The sequence below is a fragment of the Podarcis bocagei genome (genome assembly GCF_964188305.1).
Source record: "Podarcis bocagei genome assembly, chromosome: 2".
In the NCBI taxonomy this organism is placed as follows: domain Eukaryota; kingdom Metazoa; phylum Chordata; class Lepidosauria; order Squamata; family Lacertidae; genus Podarcis; species Podarcis bocagei.
In genome coordinates, this window is record NC_138126.1 from 61,926,059 (window position 1) to 61,942,056 (window position 15,998).

A 15,998-nucleotide genomic window follows, 5' to 3' on the forward strand; every position below is an offset into this window, starting at 1 on the left:
CCATACAAAACTGCCATTGTTGTTCCCCAAGCGGAGTTAAAGAAAACATATGACACACCACAGCTCCCATTCTTCATGACAATATAATTTCATTCCCCGTCCCCATTAATTGACAGAGCCCTGTCCAGAGTTCTTGAATAGTAATAGTTAGTGATTATTGGCCATATGGAGGGAAGAGAGAGGAATCAGTCTCTGTAAGGCAGTAGAGTTCCAAAGAAGAGGATTGTATTCTGTCTTCCCTTTGTGCAACATGAGCAGCACATGTTATCCTGAAATAAAAGCACAGCATGCTGTTCTTTCTCCTCACCGGGCCTGCCTGGGACTGTTCTCTTGCAGCAGCTGAACTCCTACTGCAGAACCACACAAGCAAGCATTTTCCTCTTTGCACATTAGGGTTACTTTCCAGTAGTAGCTCAACAGCCTGTGGCACTAGACAACCCCTGGAGCTGGCCCATGTCATCGTGCCTTATGCTAAGCAGTGATTCTGAGGAGCACTCCAGCCAGCTTACAAACCTCCTTATCCTACTACACTCCTAGGATTCCAGCAGGTTAGTATTTTCTCAGCATAAAAGTCAACAAGGAGCCCCCGCTCCCAAGGCACAGGGTGGGGATTCCCCTTGTAAGAGGGTAAGACAGGGAGGGCCCTCTCAGCAGGTCCAATACTCAAGGCCCAGGACTGCTACATGATGATGCGTGGCTCCGGTACAGACTCCGCAATGGATTTGTGAGGCAGCACATTGGCACCATTGAGGTAGAGTTCATCGTTTACAATGACATCCTCTCCCAGCACTGACACATTCTCCATCCGTACCTGAGGAAGGGCGTGACATACAGTTAGACAACTCTATGCTGAGCTGGGGGGAAGTAGTATGTTACAAGATAGACTTAGGCTAAGGCAGTTATTTGCTTCCATGGTACAGTCCTATGGCTACTCAGGAGTCTGTTTCTAACAAGTTCTGCCCTTGCTTTTCTGGCTCTGGGCTGCTAATTAAAAGCAGGAGCAGCCAGAATGAGATGCCATGAGAATTATACCTGTAGAGTTTCCCTAAATCTTACTCAAATTGCCACTAAATCTGGTACCAATTCAACTCATAGGGAAAGGACAGCTTGATACCTAGCACAAAGCAGCACTGAAAGATATTAAATTGGGACTTTATAGGGCATGTTTCCCTGTTATAAATGCAGCTCTCATAATAATAAGGGTAGTGAGTATGAACACACAACCACTGCAAAGCTACAAGTCCATCATGAGTGAGAAAACAAACATGCAGGCATGTGAAGAAACTACATCACAGTAGCATTTGTGTGGACTGTGCACTCCAGCTCACTCATCAGTAAAATAACTAGTTAGTCTTGCTAAGATGCAGCTCTGACCAACAGTGCAATTCTTAAGTCCCAGACACACTGGCTGGGAGAGGTTATGGTATGACCTGATCTCCCCACCCCTGTGTCTCAGGTGGCCTTAAGCTGGCGACTTCACCTGGCTGAAGTAAAGCTCTCCTGGCACAAGCTATCCCAGTGTGCAGGGCAAAAAGGGGGTATGTTAAGGCCAGCAAATAGGCACATTGGGGCCACCGAGAGGAATAAACAAAATTATCCTGCATTCCAGCTCTCTCCATTTACTGGTCCTGCCCAGAGAGGTAACATTTCCCCATAGAAGAGCAGAAAATGTTTACATTCCCTCAGCCTACAGCAGTTGGGCTGCAGCTTCACTTTCCCCAGTGTGTATCTGCCTGATGAGGATTACTCTGTCACATAACTCACCCACTGGCCTACAGAGGAGCTCCAGCCAACGATGCAGGACTCCAGCCACGAATGAGACCGGATCCGCGACCCCTTCAGCACAGTGCAACGTTTGATCCGAACCCCGTCCTCTATCACCACGCCTGCCCCAATGGTGACATTGGGACCAATACTGCAGTTCGATCCAATCTTGGCAGTTGGGTCCTGGAGGGGGGAAATTGTGCATGAAAGTAAATTGGTGTTTCTTGAGCAGCTTCCACAGCTCTGGTCTGGGAAGTAGCTTCCTCCTCCTCAGAGGAAACTAGATGGGAGAGAACAACATTCCTTCACAGCTCTAGTCCACAAGATGGTAGATGTAATATCAAGAGCTGCTGTTGCCTTGCTCAATATACTACCAGTTTTAGATCAGCCTTTAATGAAGTGCTACCCACCCTCGCTCCAAAGAAATACAAGAATAGAATTACCACTAATACATTCCCCATGAAACCCGTTCCTGAGTGCAGCCTCTCGGGATGTTTCAGCCGTAGATATTGCAGGTACATGCACATGCCGGTTAGAAAGTCTTTGGGCTGCCCAATGTCCATCCAGAACCCTGTGATGACAAAGCTGCATTAATAAGACACCTGTCTCCATTGATGGACCTTATACCAGCCTTCCTCCCCAAAGGCAGCATATACCGAGATGTACAGTGAAACCGCATTACGTTGTTTCATTCAAACATTGCCCTACGGGGCCCTTGCATGTTATGTGGCATCTTCCACATCTTGATCTTATTTTTACTTCTCAACTCCAGTTCCAGGTCATCACTGACTTAACATCTAATTGTCTAATATGCCCTCTCCTCAAATCACTGCCTACAGCTGTGAGAGCCCCTTAGGATCAAAGTACCATTCCAAATCCTTCCATGTGCCCTTACCCTGCAGTTCCATGGCATAGAGTTGTCCTTGTTCTGCCATCACTGGGAATATCTCCTTCTCAATTGAGGTAGGCCGCAGCTAAGGGAAGGCAAGAATACTACCAGTTGTCCATTTATGTTGTAAAGACTAGAGATGTACTGTTCCTACGGACATCATCATCCTTGATCTCACTGGAATGAAAGGATGAGATGCCCAACTAAAACCACAACCCCAAACACCCCAGCCAGTCTGCCCTGTGCAAGATCCCTGTTCCAGCCTTCCGGCCTCATACCTCGATCCGCTGTAGCACGCTTGGGTTTAAGATGTACATGCCAGCGTTGATCTTGTTGGAAACAAAAACTTGCGGTTTCTCCACAAAGCGGTGTATGCGCCCTGTATCTGACTCACACACCACGACGCCGTATTTGGAGGGCTCCTCCACTTTGGTCACCTGCAAGGCAAAACTGGCATCACACCCAGCCATGGTACTCAGAGGGCACAGAAAGAGCTCGCTTGAACTGCCATGCCTAGTTTACTATCCTGATCTCTTATTTTAAAAAGAACCCCATGAGCAAAATAAAGAGTAGGACAGGGCCGCATTCACACAGAAGACCTTTACTCCAACCACTTCTGTTTTGCATTAGAGAAAGATGTGGGTGTGCAGTTCATCCCTAAAATAAGAACACACACCCTAATTCGTCTTTGTTTATGAACTAATAAGCGTGCTCCTGTGCATGTAAACAAGGGGAGGCATTTATAACACCCACAGGAGGGGCTTGATTTTTTTTTTAAGTGGGTTGCAGAGGGTTGGACTAGATGTCCCTTGGGATCCTTTCCAACTCTACAATCCTATGATTCTTTGTTCCTGCAACTACGGTTTTTGCCAAGTATTAAGGGTTTGTGGAAGTGATGGAGCTCTTTCCGCCTATGTCTCCAGCTGGCCTGCTAAACTTAGCTTTCTGGCAGCTCTGCAACCAACAGAAACTAGGTGGTCCAAGGATCCACGGGCAATTCCAAGCAAAAGAGCAAGGGATCTACCCTTTGGCTTTCCAAAGATGTTGGCAGACTACAGTTATCATCCCTGACTATTGGCTCATGCTGATGGGACCTGGAATCCAGCAACCTCTGGAGGGCCACTCCAGCAATGGAGCATTGCAAGCATGGAGTGGGTGCCCCACAGGTACCGTATTTTTCGCCCTATAGGACGCACTTTTCCCCCTCCAAAAATGAAGGGGAAATCTGGGTGCATCCTATGGGGCGAATGCAGGCTTTCGCTGAAGCTTGGAGAGTGAGAGGGGTCGGTGCGTACCGACCCCTCTCGCTCTCCAGGCTTCAGGAAGACATCCGCAGCCTAGGCAGCCCTGCGGGAGTTCCCGCAGGGCTGTCTAGGCTGCAGATAGCAGCCTGCTTCCCAAAGCGCCGGGCGCACTGAAAGCAGAGCGCCCGGTGCTTCGGGAACACATCCGCAGCCTAGGCAGCCCTGCGGGAATTCCCGCAGGGCAGTCTAGGCTGCGGATAGCAGCCTGCTTCCCGGAGCGCTGGGCGCCCTGAAGCAGAGTTCCCCTCGTGCTGGGCAGACATCCGCAGCATGTTGGAGCCCTGCGGGAGCAGCCTGCCGCCCGGCGCAAGGGGCACCCTGAAGCAGAGCGCCCCGTGCGCCGGACAGACATCGGCCAGCCCCACAAGCTCGGGGGACAGCAAGGAGGCCATCCCTCTGTTCCTCGACCTGGTTCGGTTTCCCCGACCTGGTTTTTTGGGGGAAATAAAGGGGATTTTTTTCCCCTTTATTCCCCCCCCCAAAAAAAAACTAGGTGCGTCCTATGGGACGAAAAATATGGTACTTACCACAATGGTGCCCTCTTTTCCATGATGCCTGTGGAAGTGCACCATGTCTTTGAAGGGGAAATCACAGATCACATCACTGTTGAGCACAAAAAAAGGCTCTGCATTCTCGGTCAACAGCTCCCGCGCTAGTGCCAGGGGTCCAGCTGTGGAGGAAACCAAAGCCCTCAATATTCACCTATTCATGTGCCCTTCAGCAACCACAGCCAGCAGGCATTGCTCAACCCACTTTAGAAAGTTCCATCCTATATAGCTCCTGATCAGAATTAGTAGTACCCAATCCTCCACCTGCATATAGCCAGGACACTCCAGGTTGCCACAAGTTTTGATTCTGATCCCACATTTACTCCCCCTATAACCTCACTTCTCCACAAGAAAGTGGCTGCTTCAGTTACCTGTGCCCAGTGGTTCCTTCTCATGCGACAGGGAAATGTGAATGCCCAGCTAGGAAACAAAGTAGAATTTGGAAAACAGAATTAGAAGATGCGCACCACCAACAGAATATGTGTGCCAGTGACCTGGTTATATACCCTTCCTTTAGTCATCAGATTTTCATAAATCCTCTCTAATAGAACTAGACAACCATATCAATATTATTCAATGATGAATTTATGGAGACCTACAGATTGCAGGCTCCCTGGCTTTGTGGGGGTCCTTGTTCTAATGAAGCAACAGATGAACAGCATAAATTAAGATGAAATAACTAAACCTTACTTTCCCTCTTAGAAAGTCATGTAACACACCATCCACATTTGAAAGCAAGTCCATTAAGTCCAACGGAATTTCAGCTAAGTTAGGTACACTAAGGGTCAGAGGGGTTGCTGCATTCACAATTACAAAGAGGAGGTTAGAATCAGTGGCTTGGATCCTCAGATAAGTTAACCAGAGGAAGTTCACAGAATGAAAGTTTCCTGTTCCCTCCTCCCCCTGAAAACCTCCCTAGAGCAATGGGGGGGGATGGGGACGTGCTTGTAAAATGTGGGATGGGGCATGGAGGATGGCTGATAACTGCCCTAAATTTGGCTTGAATCCTAAGGTAACTTCAAAAAGTTCATAGAAGGAAGGTTTCCTAACTACTACTCCTCCCAAAGTCGCCTGCACTTTGTCCCACAAATGGGGACCCCATTCCTTCAGAGAAGCTATTGGAGAAGCACAGGTGGCTGTGGGTGTAGATAGGAAATGGGAAATCTTCCTTCCATGAACTTTCTAAAGCTGTCTTGTCTTAGGATTCAAGCCAATAGGCACATGGCACCCTTGAAGCCCCAAAATAAAAAGAATGCAGTCAGTGGGTAGAATTCAGTGTTACACTAATTTGATCATTTTGTCAGCACAAGCATATACGCTTTGCAAACAGCATGATCTCCCATCTCCTCCTCCCCCCGTGCTCTTCAGTGGGTTCTCCCAACCTGCGAGAGCGTATTTGGGGAAGGCATGGGGGCACACAGGGCAAAGGGGGGAAGCCCCGTTGTACTTCCACTAGCAAATCAGTTGAATCTGGTCCCAGTGTAACAATGGAGAGGGTGCTAAGCCTTTTATGCTGAAATGTCTGAAATAAGATGTGCATTAAAAGTATAGGTTGTATTTGGTGCAGCACAAAGAATACATTCCGTCAGCAGGAAAAAATCTGTACTATCTGCCCCAACAGACACTCTCTAAATATGTTCTGAAACCCTCTGGAACAGATTTGAGGACAGCACAGTGCATGGTGGGCGGGGGGGATCCAATGCATTAGTACTAATCCTTGAGCTAGTGCATCTATTTTGAATACCACCCTGCCTTCAAATAGTTATAGACAATAGGTTCCATCTATTTGAAAATAATAGGTTTCTGGCCAAAGTAATCTGCCAGTGAATCATATCAAATCATAAAAAGAGAGTGCTGTTGTTAAGAGTGTACCACTAGCTAGATCTTTACTGAAGGAAAGTTTTCTTGCTTCTAACCAACACTTGTGTAGCTGGTATTGCCAATGAAACTGAATCCATAAACCTTCAGTTACAGGAAGTTACAAAAAGTGGTATGGCACGGTGCCAAGAAAAAGTCACACCCTGCTTTTTACAGTGTAGGAAGTGAGCAACATTTATGGATATACTTGCACAACATGCGCTTATTTTGGCTTAGTTGGCTTCAGTTACAATTATAATATATTGTATAGTTGTACTCTAATTAAAGCTCATGCACTGCACTATAATTAATTTGAGTTTCACATAGAGGCCCTAGCACATACAGGGTATCTAACTCAGCAAAGTCCAAAGCGAACCCCTTTCCTTGCAGTTGCAAAACTCCCCAAGAATAAAGTGAACTATCAAATGCCCACCTCATGAACACTGAAAGATAATCACTAGAGTTAGTGATTCACAAGGCTATGCTCTGTGAAAGCAGCATGAGCTTAGGTAATGCTATTGAGCCACTAGCTTTCATAGAACCTCAGCCACATTAAGACAAAATGCTATAGCAAATGAAGAGTTCCAATCAACTCCTGCACATCTACAGGACCCCCAACCATCAGGTTCAGGAAAGCAGCCTAAGAACTATCAACTCAAAACTTACCCTTTGCTCTTGTTCTTTCATCTCCTTTTCCAGCAGTTCTGACATATAACTGACAGCAAGGATCACATGGTTCACACCTGCCTGTCAGAGAAGAGGAACAGTAACTCCAAGACACTCAAACTACGCATGCAACTGAGGTGATCAGGTGTCCAGACCCAGGGAGGCAATATCCATCCAACCGGACCAGAGATCATAATTATTTAGAAGATGTAAGGGATGGTTATGCAAGATTGGAACAGAGAGAAACATTTCTAATCCTTTCCCCATCAACTCACTGAGCAAAAGGAAGCTAAATCAGCAAAAGGGCAGCAGTTAGAATTCACACATTCCACTCCTAAATCTGGAAGAAGACCACCTATCACTTAGGTATTAGTCTGTGATCCATTTGTATGAGCCACTTTCCCTGGCTATAGCACAAGTTATCCAAAATGTACATCCATCCCTATTTATCTGTATGGTAAAGCAAAGTAATTTATCTTCAGCTAGCACAGAGATGGAGAGATGCCTAGAAATGCACAGGAAACGTGGCAGAGGGCACAGCACAAGAAGCTATCCCAGATATGTGCAGGAAACTTTCCCATGGAATAACTCAACAGCAAAAGCTTCACCTATTGAATTCCAGTCTGCCACGCAGCTCTTAAAAGGCACAGCGCCCTTTTCAGGAAAAAGAGGCCCCTGAATCTCTCTTCTCCCCCGCCCCCCGCCCCTCTAAGCGGACGGCAGCCTCACCTTCACCCACCCACCCAAACACAGAAGGTTGGTGCTCAATCCTACCTTCACCAGAGCCTCCACCTGGTGCAGCAGGATAGGCTTGTTGCAAAATTCCACTAGGGGCTTCGGGATGCTGAGGGTCAGGGGCCGCAGCCGCGTGCCATAGCCCCCCACCAAGATCAGCGCCTTCATCCTTGCCTGAAAGAGGTCGGAGGAAAGGGCGAAGCGTCAGACCCCACGCCGCCCCCAAGGCCTCCACCGGCCCCGCTGTCTGCCAGGTCCCCCTCGGTGGTCCCCCAACCTCCCCGCGTCGATCCCCCGCCAAGAAGAACTTGCCGCCCCTGGAGCCCTCGGTGCTCTTCAGGACCGGACCCAGAGGCCCGTAGTCGTAGCCAACGTCACCCCCTCCGCCCTCGGCTCCGCGTAACTCACCTGACCCGGCCCGGAGGTGCCACTCCGCCTACAGCCGACAGAACCAGCCACCACGACATCGCCGTCAAACTCCCTTCCGAATCGGTCAACCAATCAGTGCGCCGGACGTGTCCAAGCATCCTAACCATCCAATGGCGGCCGAGAGCTGCGATGCTTGTCGGCCAATCAGAACGCTAGCTACCGCGTTGCCGCAGCAACGCGGACAGGTTAGAAATGCGACCGCCTTGCGTCATTGCCAAGGCGCCGCAGCAGACACGTCTCTAGGAAGGCGGCTTCAAGTTAAAGCCCCGCCCCTCTTTCCCGTTAGCCACCGCCTTTAAGCGGGCGGGGCGCGGTGTCGTCACGCGCGCGCGACGCCAAGCGAGCCCTAGCAACAAAGGCTTCAGCCTCCTCGTTCTCCGTAGTAGTGGCAACGTTCGTGACGTGCGGCGCTGCCATGTTTGTAGTGGCTTTGCGCTTGCTAAGCGGGTGAGGGGAAGCCGTAGCGGGGGGAACTGCTTCGATCTTCTCTGTCGGCTCCTCTACCCGCTTTAAAGCAGGAGGTTGACAGGAGGAAGAAGGAGGAGGCGCGAGAGCGAGCAGGGAGCGGCTGCAGGCGAGTCCCAAGGATGCGCTGGGTGGGCAAAGGAAGGGTCTGGACCTGGGCGCGTCCCCGCCGCCCTCCGCGGGTGACGACGGGTCCGTTACTCTCGGGGAGGGGGCTTAGCGTTGCTTGTCTTGGGCTTAACCGGGAGTGGGGCGAGTGCGTCCGTGTTTTTCTTCTTAGGGAACGCTCCGGCTTTGCTAAGTAAAAAACCGAGCTGCATCGTTGACAGTAAGGAAGCCTGTGTGGAGGGGGCCATCATTATATTATTGCTACGTTTTTATTGCTAAAATGTTTGGTTTACTAAAAAATAATAATAGTATGCAAAACCTTGAAGGAGCTTGATCCCATATGTCTTTAATCAGAAGTGTGCCCCTCACCCCCGAATGTGATGTGGCTTACTTCCAAGTAAGCATACATAGGATTGTACCTTCTTGGTTATATTGGACCATGGCCTTTCACAGCAGGCAGTATCAGATACGTGAAACAAAGCTATCATGCTACAGGGTGATCTGCAGAACTTGCTTTGTTGGTGGAATATGATCCCCCAAATATACATGTTATAGTCATTAGTAGTCTGCATTTGTACTGGAATTCTGAATGGATGTTTTGTTGCTGGTGTGTGTGCTGCCCTGTGCTTTACTATTCAATATATTTACTACTACTAATAAAAATAATAATAAACGGGTCAGGTTCCTGAGTTTCAGTGTAGGGAGGTGGAGGTTGTAATATTTATGTGCTGCTTAATGGAGTCCACTGCTCTCTTCCAGCATGGGGACCATGGCTCATGAGCCTGTTCCCTGCATTTTAAAGAGTCCAGTCTCACTGCAAGTGGGAGACATGAGGACTGAGCAAGGCCGTCCTGGTGTTCTGGTGATTGATGTTGTGCTTCCACACTCACAGACCATTGATGTAAGTATGGGAGGAAACCAAGTGTGTGGGGCTTGGAATTGTCAGATCTTATGTTTGAAATCTCTCATTTTAGCTGTAAAGCTGATAAAGAAACTATGATGGTGAACCAGGAAGTACCTGCTTCAAAACTCACCTTTGTTAACTCACTTGGTTACCCTAGGCAAGTGTCTCTACTTTGCTCCAAGCTGTAATTTAGATATTCCAGCGATGACCTGCTCCAAGGGTTCCAGTAATGTTTCTGAGCAAGAAAAGGAGGAATCCAGTTCTCCCCTCATATTGCTATCCTCAGTTGCAGGAAATAGTATTCAAGAACTATTACACAGCTTTTCTGACTCTACGGGTGCAGCGCCGAAACCCTGCAGATGGTGGGAACGAAAGTCCTCCCAAGTGGGTTACTTGTCTGCAGAATTACTGCTTGATGCCCAACCCTCACACAGAAGAAGGCTCTCAGGATTACTTCTCTCTCTCCAGACATCAGGTAAGTACAGTCATACCTCGAGTTACAGATGCTTCCGGTTGTGTGTTTTCGGGTTGCGCACCGCGCCAAACCCGGAAGTACCAGAACAGGTGACTTCCGGGGTTTGGCGCATGCGCAGAAGTGCCAAATTGCAACCTGTGCATGCGCGGACATAGCGCTGCAGGTTGAAAACGTGCCTCCTGCATGGATCACGTTCGCAACCCGAGTATCCACTGTATTTCTGTTGGTATTGCACATAAATCATAGAATTGGAAGGGATGCAAGGGTCATCTAGTCCAACCCCCTGCAATGCAGGAATCTCAGTTATGAGATGATTCAATTATTCTTCTAATTCATATTGTTTCCTGTCTGAAATGGCAACCTGTGCTCCACACAACATTCCTGGTTTATTTTGTTGCGCCATCACACTTTAGCCACCACTGAGTAAATCGTGAATAGAGCTGGGATAGGGAACTTGTGGCTTCCATATGTTCCAACTCCCATCATCGCCAGCCAGCATGACCAATGGTCAGAGATTGTGGGAGCTGTAGTCTTGCAATGTCTGGTGGACAACAAGTTCCCCATCCCTTCTTTAGTGTGCCAGATGATAATTGGGGGAACGGTATGGAATGTGTGTTTTTTGTAATAGAATTTCTAAAAAAATAATAAAAGTCTGCATGCTCTTACTGCCCATAGGGTACCTTTCAGCTCTGCCTATTACAGGCACCATTTTGGCTAGTCTTATTAAAATGCTTCAGCTGCATTGAGTGTTTTGTATTGGAGAAATGCAGAACCAAGGTAATGCATGGTAACTTTCAGGAAAACAAATTATTAATGATAGGGATCCCAGCCAAACTTCATTTTTAATAGTGCGAGTTACAACCTAGCCCACCAAAACTTCAAGAGTACTTAGTGAAGGTTTAGGTACATTGAGGGGAAAGGATTGACAGTTGTAATGGTTTTGCAGTCCCAAAGTAATAGGCAAAATGAATGTCTGTTTTTATTATTTTTCTATAGATTTTTTTTAGTATGCAAAGGACATTACAGGTCTAACTTTTTCCATACTTGCAACAAGGTAGATCCTTACAGTTTTGATTTTAACTAAGATTTTAACAATCTGAGACACAGAAATGCTGGTATGCCTGAATCCACCCAGGAAAACTATAGCTGAGCCGAGATTTAACTAGATCTACAAGGTCCAATGCTCAGAACTGAACTACTACTCTATGTACCAGACCATGATAATACCCCAACTTGGCCTTAATTCCTGGCCCTACTGATACTGTATTCTAGCTAGTTTGGAATGATTCCCTGTTGTTTGTATCAAGGGATAAGTTATTAGAAGCTCTTACAGTGTTACAGCAAATCATTGTTTACTTTGTTCTGAAGGGATATTGGGCCTTGGCACAGTTTTAGTGATGCCTTGTCTCCCTTACTTTGCCAGATGCTCTGTGATGTGGACCGAGTGGCTGCCATGCGTCTCATCCTGCGTCAACCATCTCCAGTATGGCTGCATTTTACCATTGAGGAGCTGCAGCTTTTCCCTGGGGGTCAGAAGGTACATACTCAACTCATCCCCAAAGCACCTGTTCTTTCTATAACCATTGTTCTATGGTTGTAATGGCTTGCTCACCACTGAATGAAGCCTTCTTCAGAACACAGTCTAGGCTCTGATAACTGGCTGAACTCAGGCTCTCTGTGCTTTATTCCCCCCCCCCCAAATGCTAGGTCACACATCTGAACTGGAGAAGATGCTGCACCTAGATCTCTTTGATTCTGAGCTACCAGCTTCTGTCCTCCTTTTCTAGCCTTCAGCTTCTGTGGAGCCAAGTCTCCTGTTCTCTTCTGCTGCTTGGCTTGAGTTTTATCAGAGTTTCCTGTGTAATTCAACTACTGTTCACTGAGCTTGATCTTCTTCACTCTCTTAGTTTAAGATCTCTGCTACCCATGGAGCAAGTTTATTAATGGCTCCCCCTGCCAATTCATTCTAATTTCCATGCTATGAATTTCACATCCTCACCAATGAAACTACCAGAGCCCCTCATGTACACAATCCATGTTATTAACTCTGCAGTTGCCAGGTTCAATTCTAAAGCTGATTTTAGAGTAAGCTTTCACCTGTGAAATCCAGATGGGGGAAAACATTATCCTGGACACTGTACCTCTACAGTGAGAATTCCCCCCCCCCCTTGTCCCCTGGTAAATAATGCTCCTATGAGAGCTTAAGGTAAATAGATTGTAATAGTTCATAAGAGTGAATTCTGCACTTTCCTGTGGGCAGTAGAGACAAGTATTTATGTCTTTAGGCAGCCTGCTCTGAGAGAGTAAATTGGTGAAGGTAAAAAGGATAATGTGTGTAAGTGCAACATTCCAGTTGGTAGAGAATCAGCAGTGTTTTGCTCTGGGGCTGTTTTTATCTTCCAGAGTCCACAAAAAGGCTTCCCAGCTTGGCTTTCTCACCCATCTCCTCAGGAGCGGCCAACAAATCTGCGTGATGTAAGTATTGTTGGTGACACTGGGGGTTTCTGATTTGCTGACAGCCTCCTGGCAGGGAATGGCTCTGGGGAGATGTGATGTTTTATCAACAAAAGCAGTGGAGAAACTGCTTATATGAATATATAACTTTCCTTCACTTTCAGGGACTCCCTGATGCTGACAAAGTGTCTTCTGAACTGCAGCAAATGTGGGTTTTGACTGAGATGCTCCAAGCCAACCAACCAGCAGCACGAATTGGCCGTTTTGATGTTAGTTTCATATTACTTTTGCTTCTTGTTTGGAGAGTGTGTCCTTCACTGCAGTCCAGTTAGAACTCACACCCCTATCTTGAAGACTTACTTCAAGTTTACGCTCAGCCTTTGCAGCCCACAGAGCATACACATTAACCTTAGAAGAGCCCTGCAGGATCAGGCCAGAGGCCCACTTTGCTTTCCCTGTTTCCAGCAGCGAATCAGGAAAGTTGCAATGAAAGAATTTGGCAGTCAGTATGAAATTTCTGTTTATCGTGTATCCTTCTTCCTCTAAGGAACTTAAGAATGGCTTGCATGAAGTGTTTGTATTTTAACCTGGGGCAATTTGGGCTACAGCATAGTGACTCCCCCAAGGTTACCCTGTTGGATGAGTAGAAATTTGAATTCAGCTCCCTCTAAGCTCAACTCCAGCATTCTGTCCACTGGAGGGAATAGAGGCTGTGTGGGAGAAACATACATCCCGTAACATTCCCAATGTGTTGACTCTTTGCTAAAAACAATTCCCTGTACCTTTCTTGTTTCAGGTGAATGGCTCCTATGACCTTAACCTCCTTTCCTACACTTGAGTTTTCCCAGGACTCAAAGCTGACTAAGTTCCTAAGAGCTGGACTCACTGAGCTGCACCCCCACAGTGTTGGATTGGCTTGAGGCAGGAAGAAATGATGGACAAAGTGTGTTGCCTTCATGTTCCAGTCCTTCCCTTTTCTGCTTCATGGAGGTGGCCTTTATGGGAACTCTCCAGCTCTACTCTGTTCTTCCTGCCAGGTCTTATGTGGAGATTGTTCTCCATTTTGCACTGGACCTGAAGGCTGTGTTCCCTTGAACTTGAAGGTGCCTTATTTGGGCTCTTCATCTCCTGGTCTGTTTCTTGGAAGCCCTGCTGTGCATGTTGGTGCATGTTTCTTTTGGGGGCAAAATCAAGCAATCTTTCAAGAATCTGGTACTATGATGGGGGCGGGGCAGGGTGGAGAGAAGAATCCTTCATTTTGGCAAGAGAAATGACTTGAAATGTCTTGAAGCTGACAAGACTGAAGGTTTTACATTCTCAAATTCATGTGTTGGCGTTCCAGAGAGAATGAGAACTCCCTTGTTGCTTCCTCTGCTATGGCTACCTCATTTGCAACCTACACTATGTAATTGTGTAGGGTTTTTAATAAGTGGGTGGCAATAAGAAATGCTTCCTGAAAAGTTAACCCCCACCTCTTTTTTCCTGGAGGGATGCAAGTAGTTTAGTTGTGAATTGTACAGAGCTAGCCCTCAACAACCTGTCACTAGCCTTGGCTACAATATTGTAAGGGCCACATTAGAGAAATAGTTTACCCTAGTGAAATGGCAGTGCCATACTGTGCTGTGTTGGTTTTTAGCTGAGTCCTGGAGCACCTTGTCATTTTTTACAGCCACAGCTATAGATATTTCAAGTAGCGAAAATAGCATCCTGGTGGAAAGCCTGAAAAGCCATGTCCTTGAGAGCTCCCTTATTTAAGCTGAGTTGCAACCTGAATTACCAGCTGTCACCTTTGTATTCTTAAATATTACCATATTAATCTTTCCAACTCATTAGATAACTCTTGCATGGTTGTAGATGCTCATTTCCAGTCCATGAATTACTATGCTCAAGAATGAGTGTTGAAAGCTGAGGTGAAAAAATGATTATGGTAAAAGTCTGGATTCAGATCCCTGCTCTGTCAAGGAGCTATTAGACTGCCTTTGAACGATCACTTTCTCTCAACAGTACATCTTAAACTGCCTTTCAAAGGGCTGCTATGATGGTTACAATGAGAATATTCAAACACGTCCCCATACTGACAGGCAGAGATATTTTTTGAACAGAACAGCACTACGTTGCTTCTTAGCAAGGGTATCTTCTTGTGGTATGGGGCACTTCTTGCAGTAATGTCCACGATATGTAATAGTCTGGTGGACCAAGCTGCAGAACAAAATGAATTAGTACAGTGGGATGTGTAGCTGATTTTTTTTTTTTTTAATGCTGGACTTTAGATCTCGGGAACAACCTCTTTTCCATAGGTGTGTAACTTCCTTTCTGTTATTTATTATAAATTATGTATGCTACTTTATTTATAGTTGGAAAGAGCCACAGTGATCTTCTAACCCATTGCAAGTATAATAAACTTTTGCTGAATACAGTGAAAGACCTTTGCAAATGATGTCAGGAAGCTGCCTTATTGGTACCTCTAGCTCAGTATTGTCTGAGCACCAATGTCTCTTCAGGGTTTCAGACAAGGATCTTTCTTATCCTAACTTGGAGATGCCCAACTTGGGAGCTTCTGCTTGTAAATAATGTCCTTTGCTACTGAGCTGCAACCCTTACCCATTGCATTAAATCAGGGTTAATGTATTTGAAGTATTTTTCAATGGATGATTATCCAGGCCAGATGCATCACAAATAAAAGATTGTTGTGTTGTATTGATTGTATGTGCTTGGTGCATTGTACTTGTCAAACCTCTGTTAAGTTTATTTATGAACTTGTAATAGCATCTAAAATTAGGAGTACATGGGCCAATGCCCCTTTTCCCATGCTAGATGCCGAGCAACCAAAAGGGGGAGTGGCAAGTGGAAAGGAGAATAGAAGCAAAGGCCACTGTCTAATTCTGAATTGAATATGACAGCTGGATATTGATAATTTTTTTTAAAAAAGAAAAGCCAATTGCTTCCAAAACCTTCCCTGTTTTAGCAAACATCCCAGATAACCTGCAAAATAAGGGAGGGAAATACCAACACACCTTCTGGTGTTCCAGGCTACTTTGATCCTATGTAGTCTGTTTTTTATTCAATCCAACTGATTCATGCATGCTTGCTTAATTGGAAAGAAAAAATGCCCTTCCTGATTTAGTAACCATTTTCAGTGCTATCTTTGCTTTCTATATTCCCTTGTCTTTAAAGTAAAAGTACGGTAAGTATTCTGAAAGACCTGTAATTTGGATTTTTAAGCAGCTAATTACAGTACATCTCATGCACTCATGTTTGTTAATACCACTGTTGCCTAAGCTAATACTGCTATCCTTTCTGTATTGTAGTCTGCTATTGATTCACTTGTAGTAGATAGGTAGCCGTGTTGGTCTGCCATAGTCAAAATAAAAAAATTCCTTCCAGTAGCACCTTAAAGACC

At 46.2% G+C, this 15,998-nt stretch overlaps 2 protein-coding genes across 3 annotated transcripts; one reads left to right on the top strand and one right to left on the bottom strand.

Moving 5' to 3' along the window:
• Positions 1–64: 64 nt before the first annotated feature.
• GMPPB (GDP-mannose pyrophosphorylase B) lies at positions 65–8,309 on the bottom strand. Its single transcript, XM_081185892.1, has 10 exons — positions 8,172–8,309; positions 7,803–7,937; positions 7,029–7,109; positions 4,877–4,925; positions 4,485–4,627; positions 2,932–3,090; positions 2,660–2,738; positions 2,208–2,335; positions 1,765–1,947; positions 65–811 (listed from the first exon to the last, which is right to left on the bottom strand). The coding sequence occupies exons 2-10, from the start codon at positions 7,929–7,931 to the stop codon at positions 680–682; spliced, it is 1,083 nt and encodes a 360-aa protein (XP_081042018.1). The 5' UTR covers positions 7,932–7,937; positions 8,172–8,309; the 3' UTR covers positions 65–679.
• A 236-nt stretch (positions 8,310–8,545) lies between these two features.
• Positions 8,546–15,295, top strand: NICN1 (nicolin 1, tubulin polyglutamylase complex subunit). 2 transcript variants are annotated; one of them, XM_081185308.1, is made up of 7 exons: positions 8,546–8,766; positions 9,525–9,666; positions 9,956–10,144; positions 11,568–11,681; positions 12,548–12,619; positions 12,763–12,867; positions 13,395–15,295. In XM_081185308.1, the coding sequence occupies exons 2-7, from the start codon at positions 9,526–9,528 to the stop codon at positions 13,434–13,436; spliced, it is 663 nt and encodes a 220-aa protein (XP_081041434.1). In that variant the 5' UTR covers positions 8,546–8,766; position 9,525; the 3' UTR covers positions 13,437–15,295. The 2 variants fall into 2 exon arrangements, with proteins under 2 accessions (XP_081041434.1, XP_081041435.1); XM_081185309.1 differs by lacking the exon at positions 8,546–8,766 and adding an exon at positions 8,796–8,849.
• The last annotated feature ends 703 nt before the right edge of the window (positions 15,296–15,998 follow it).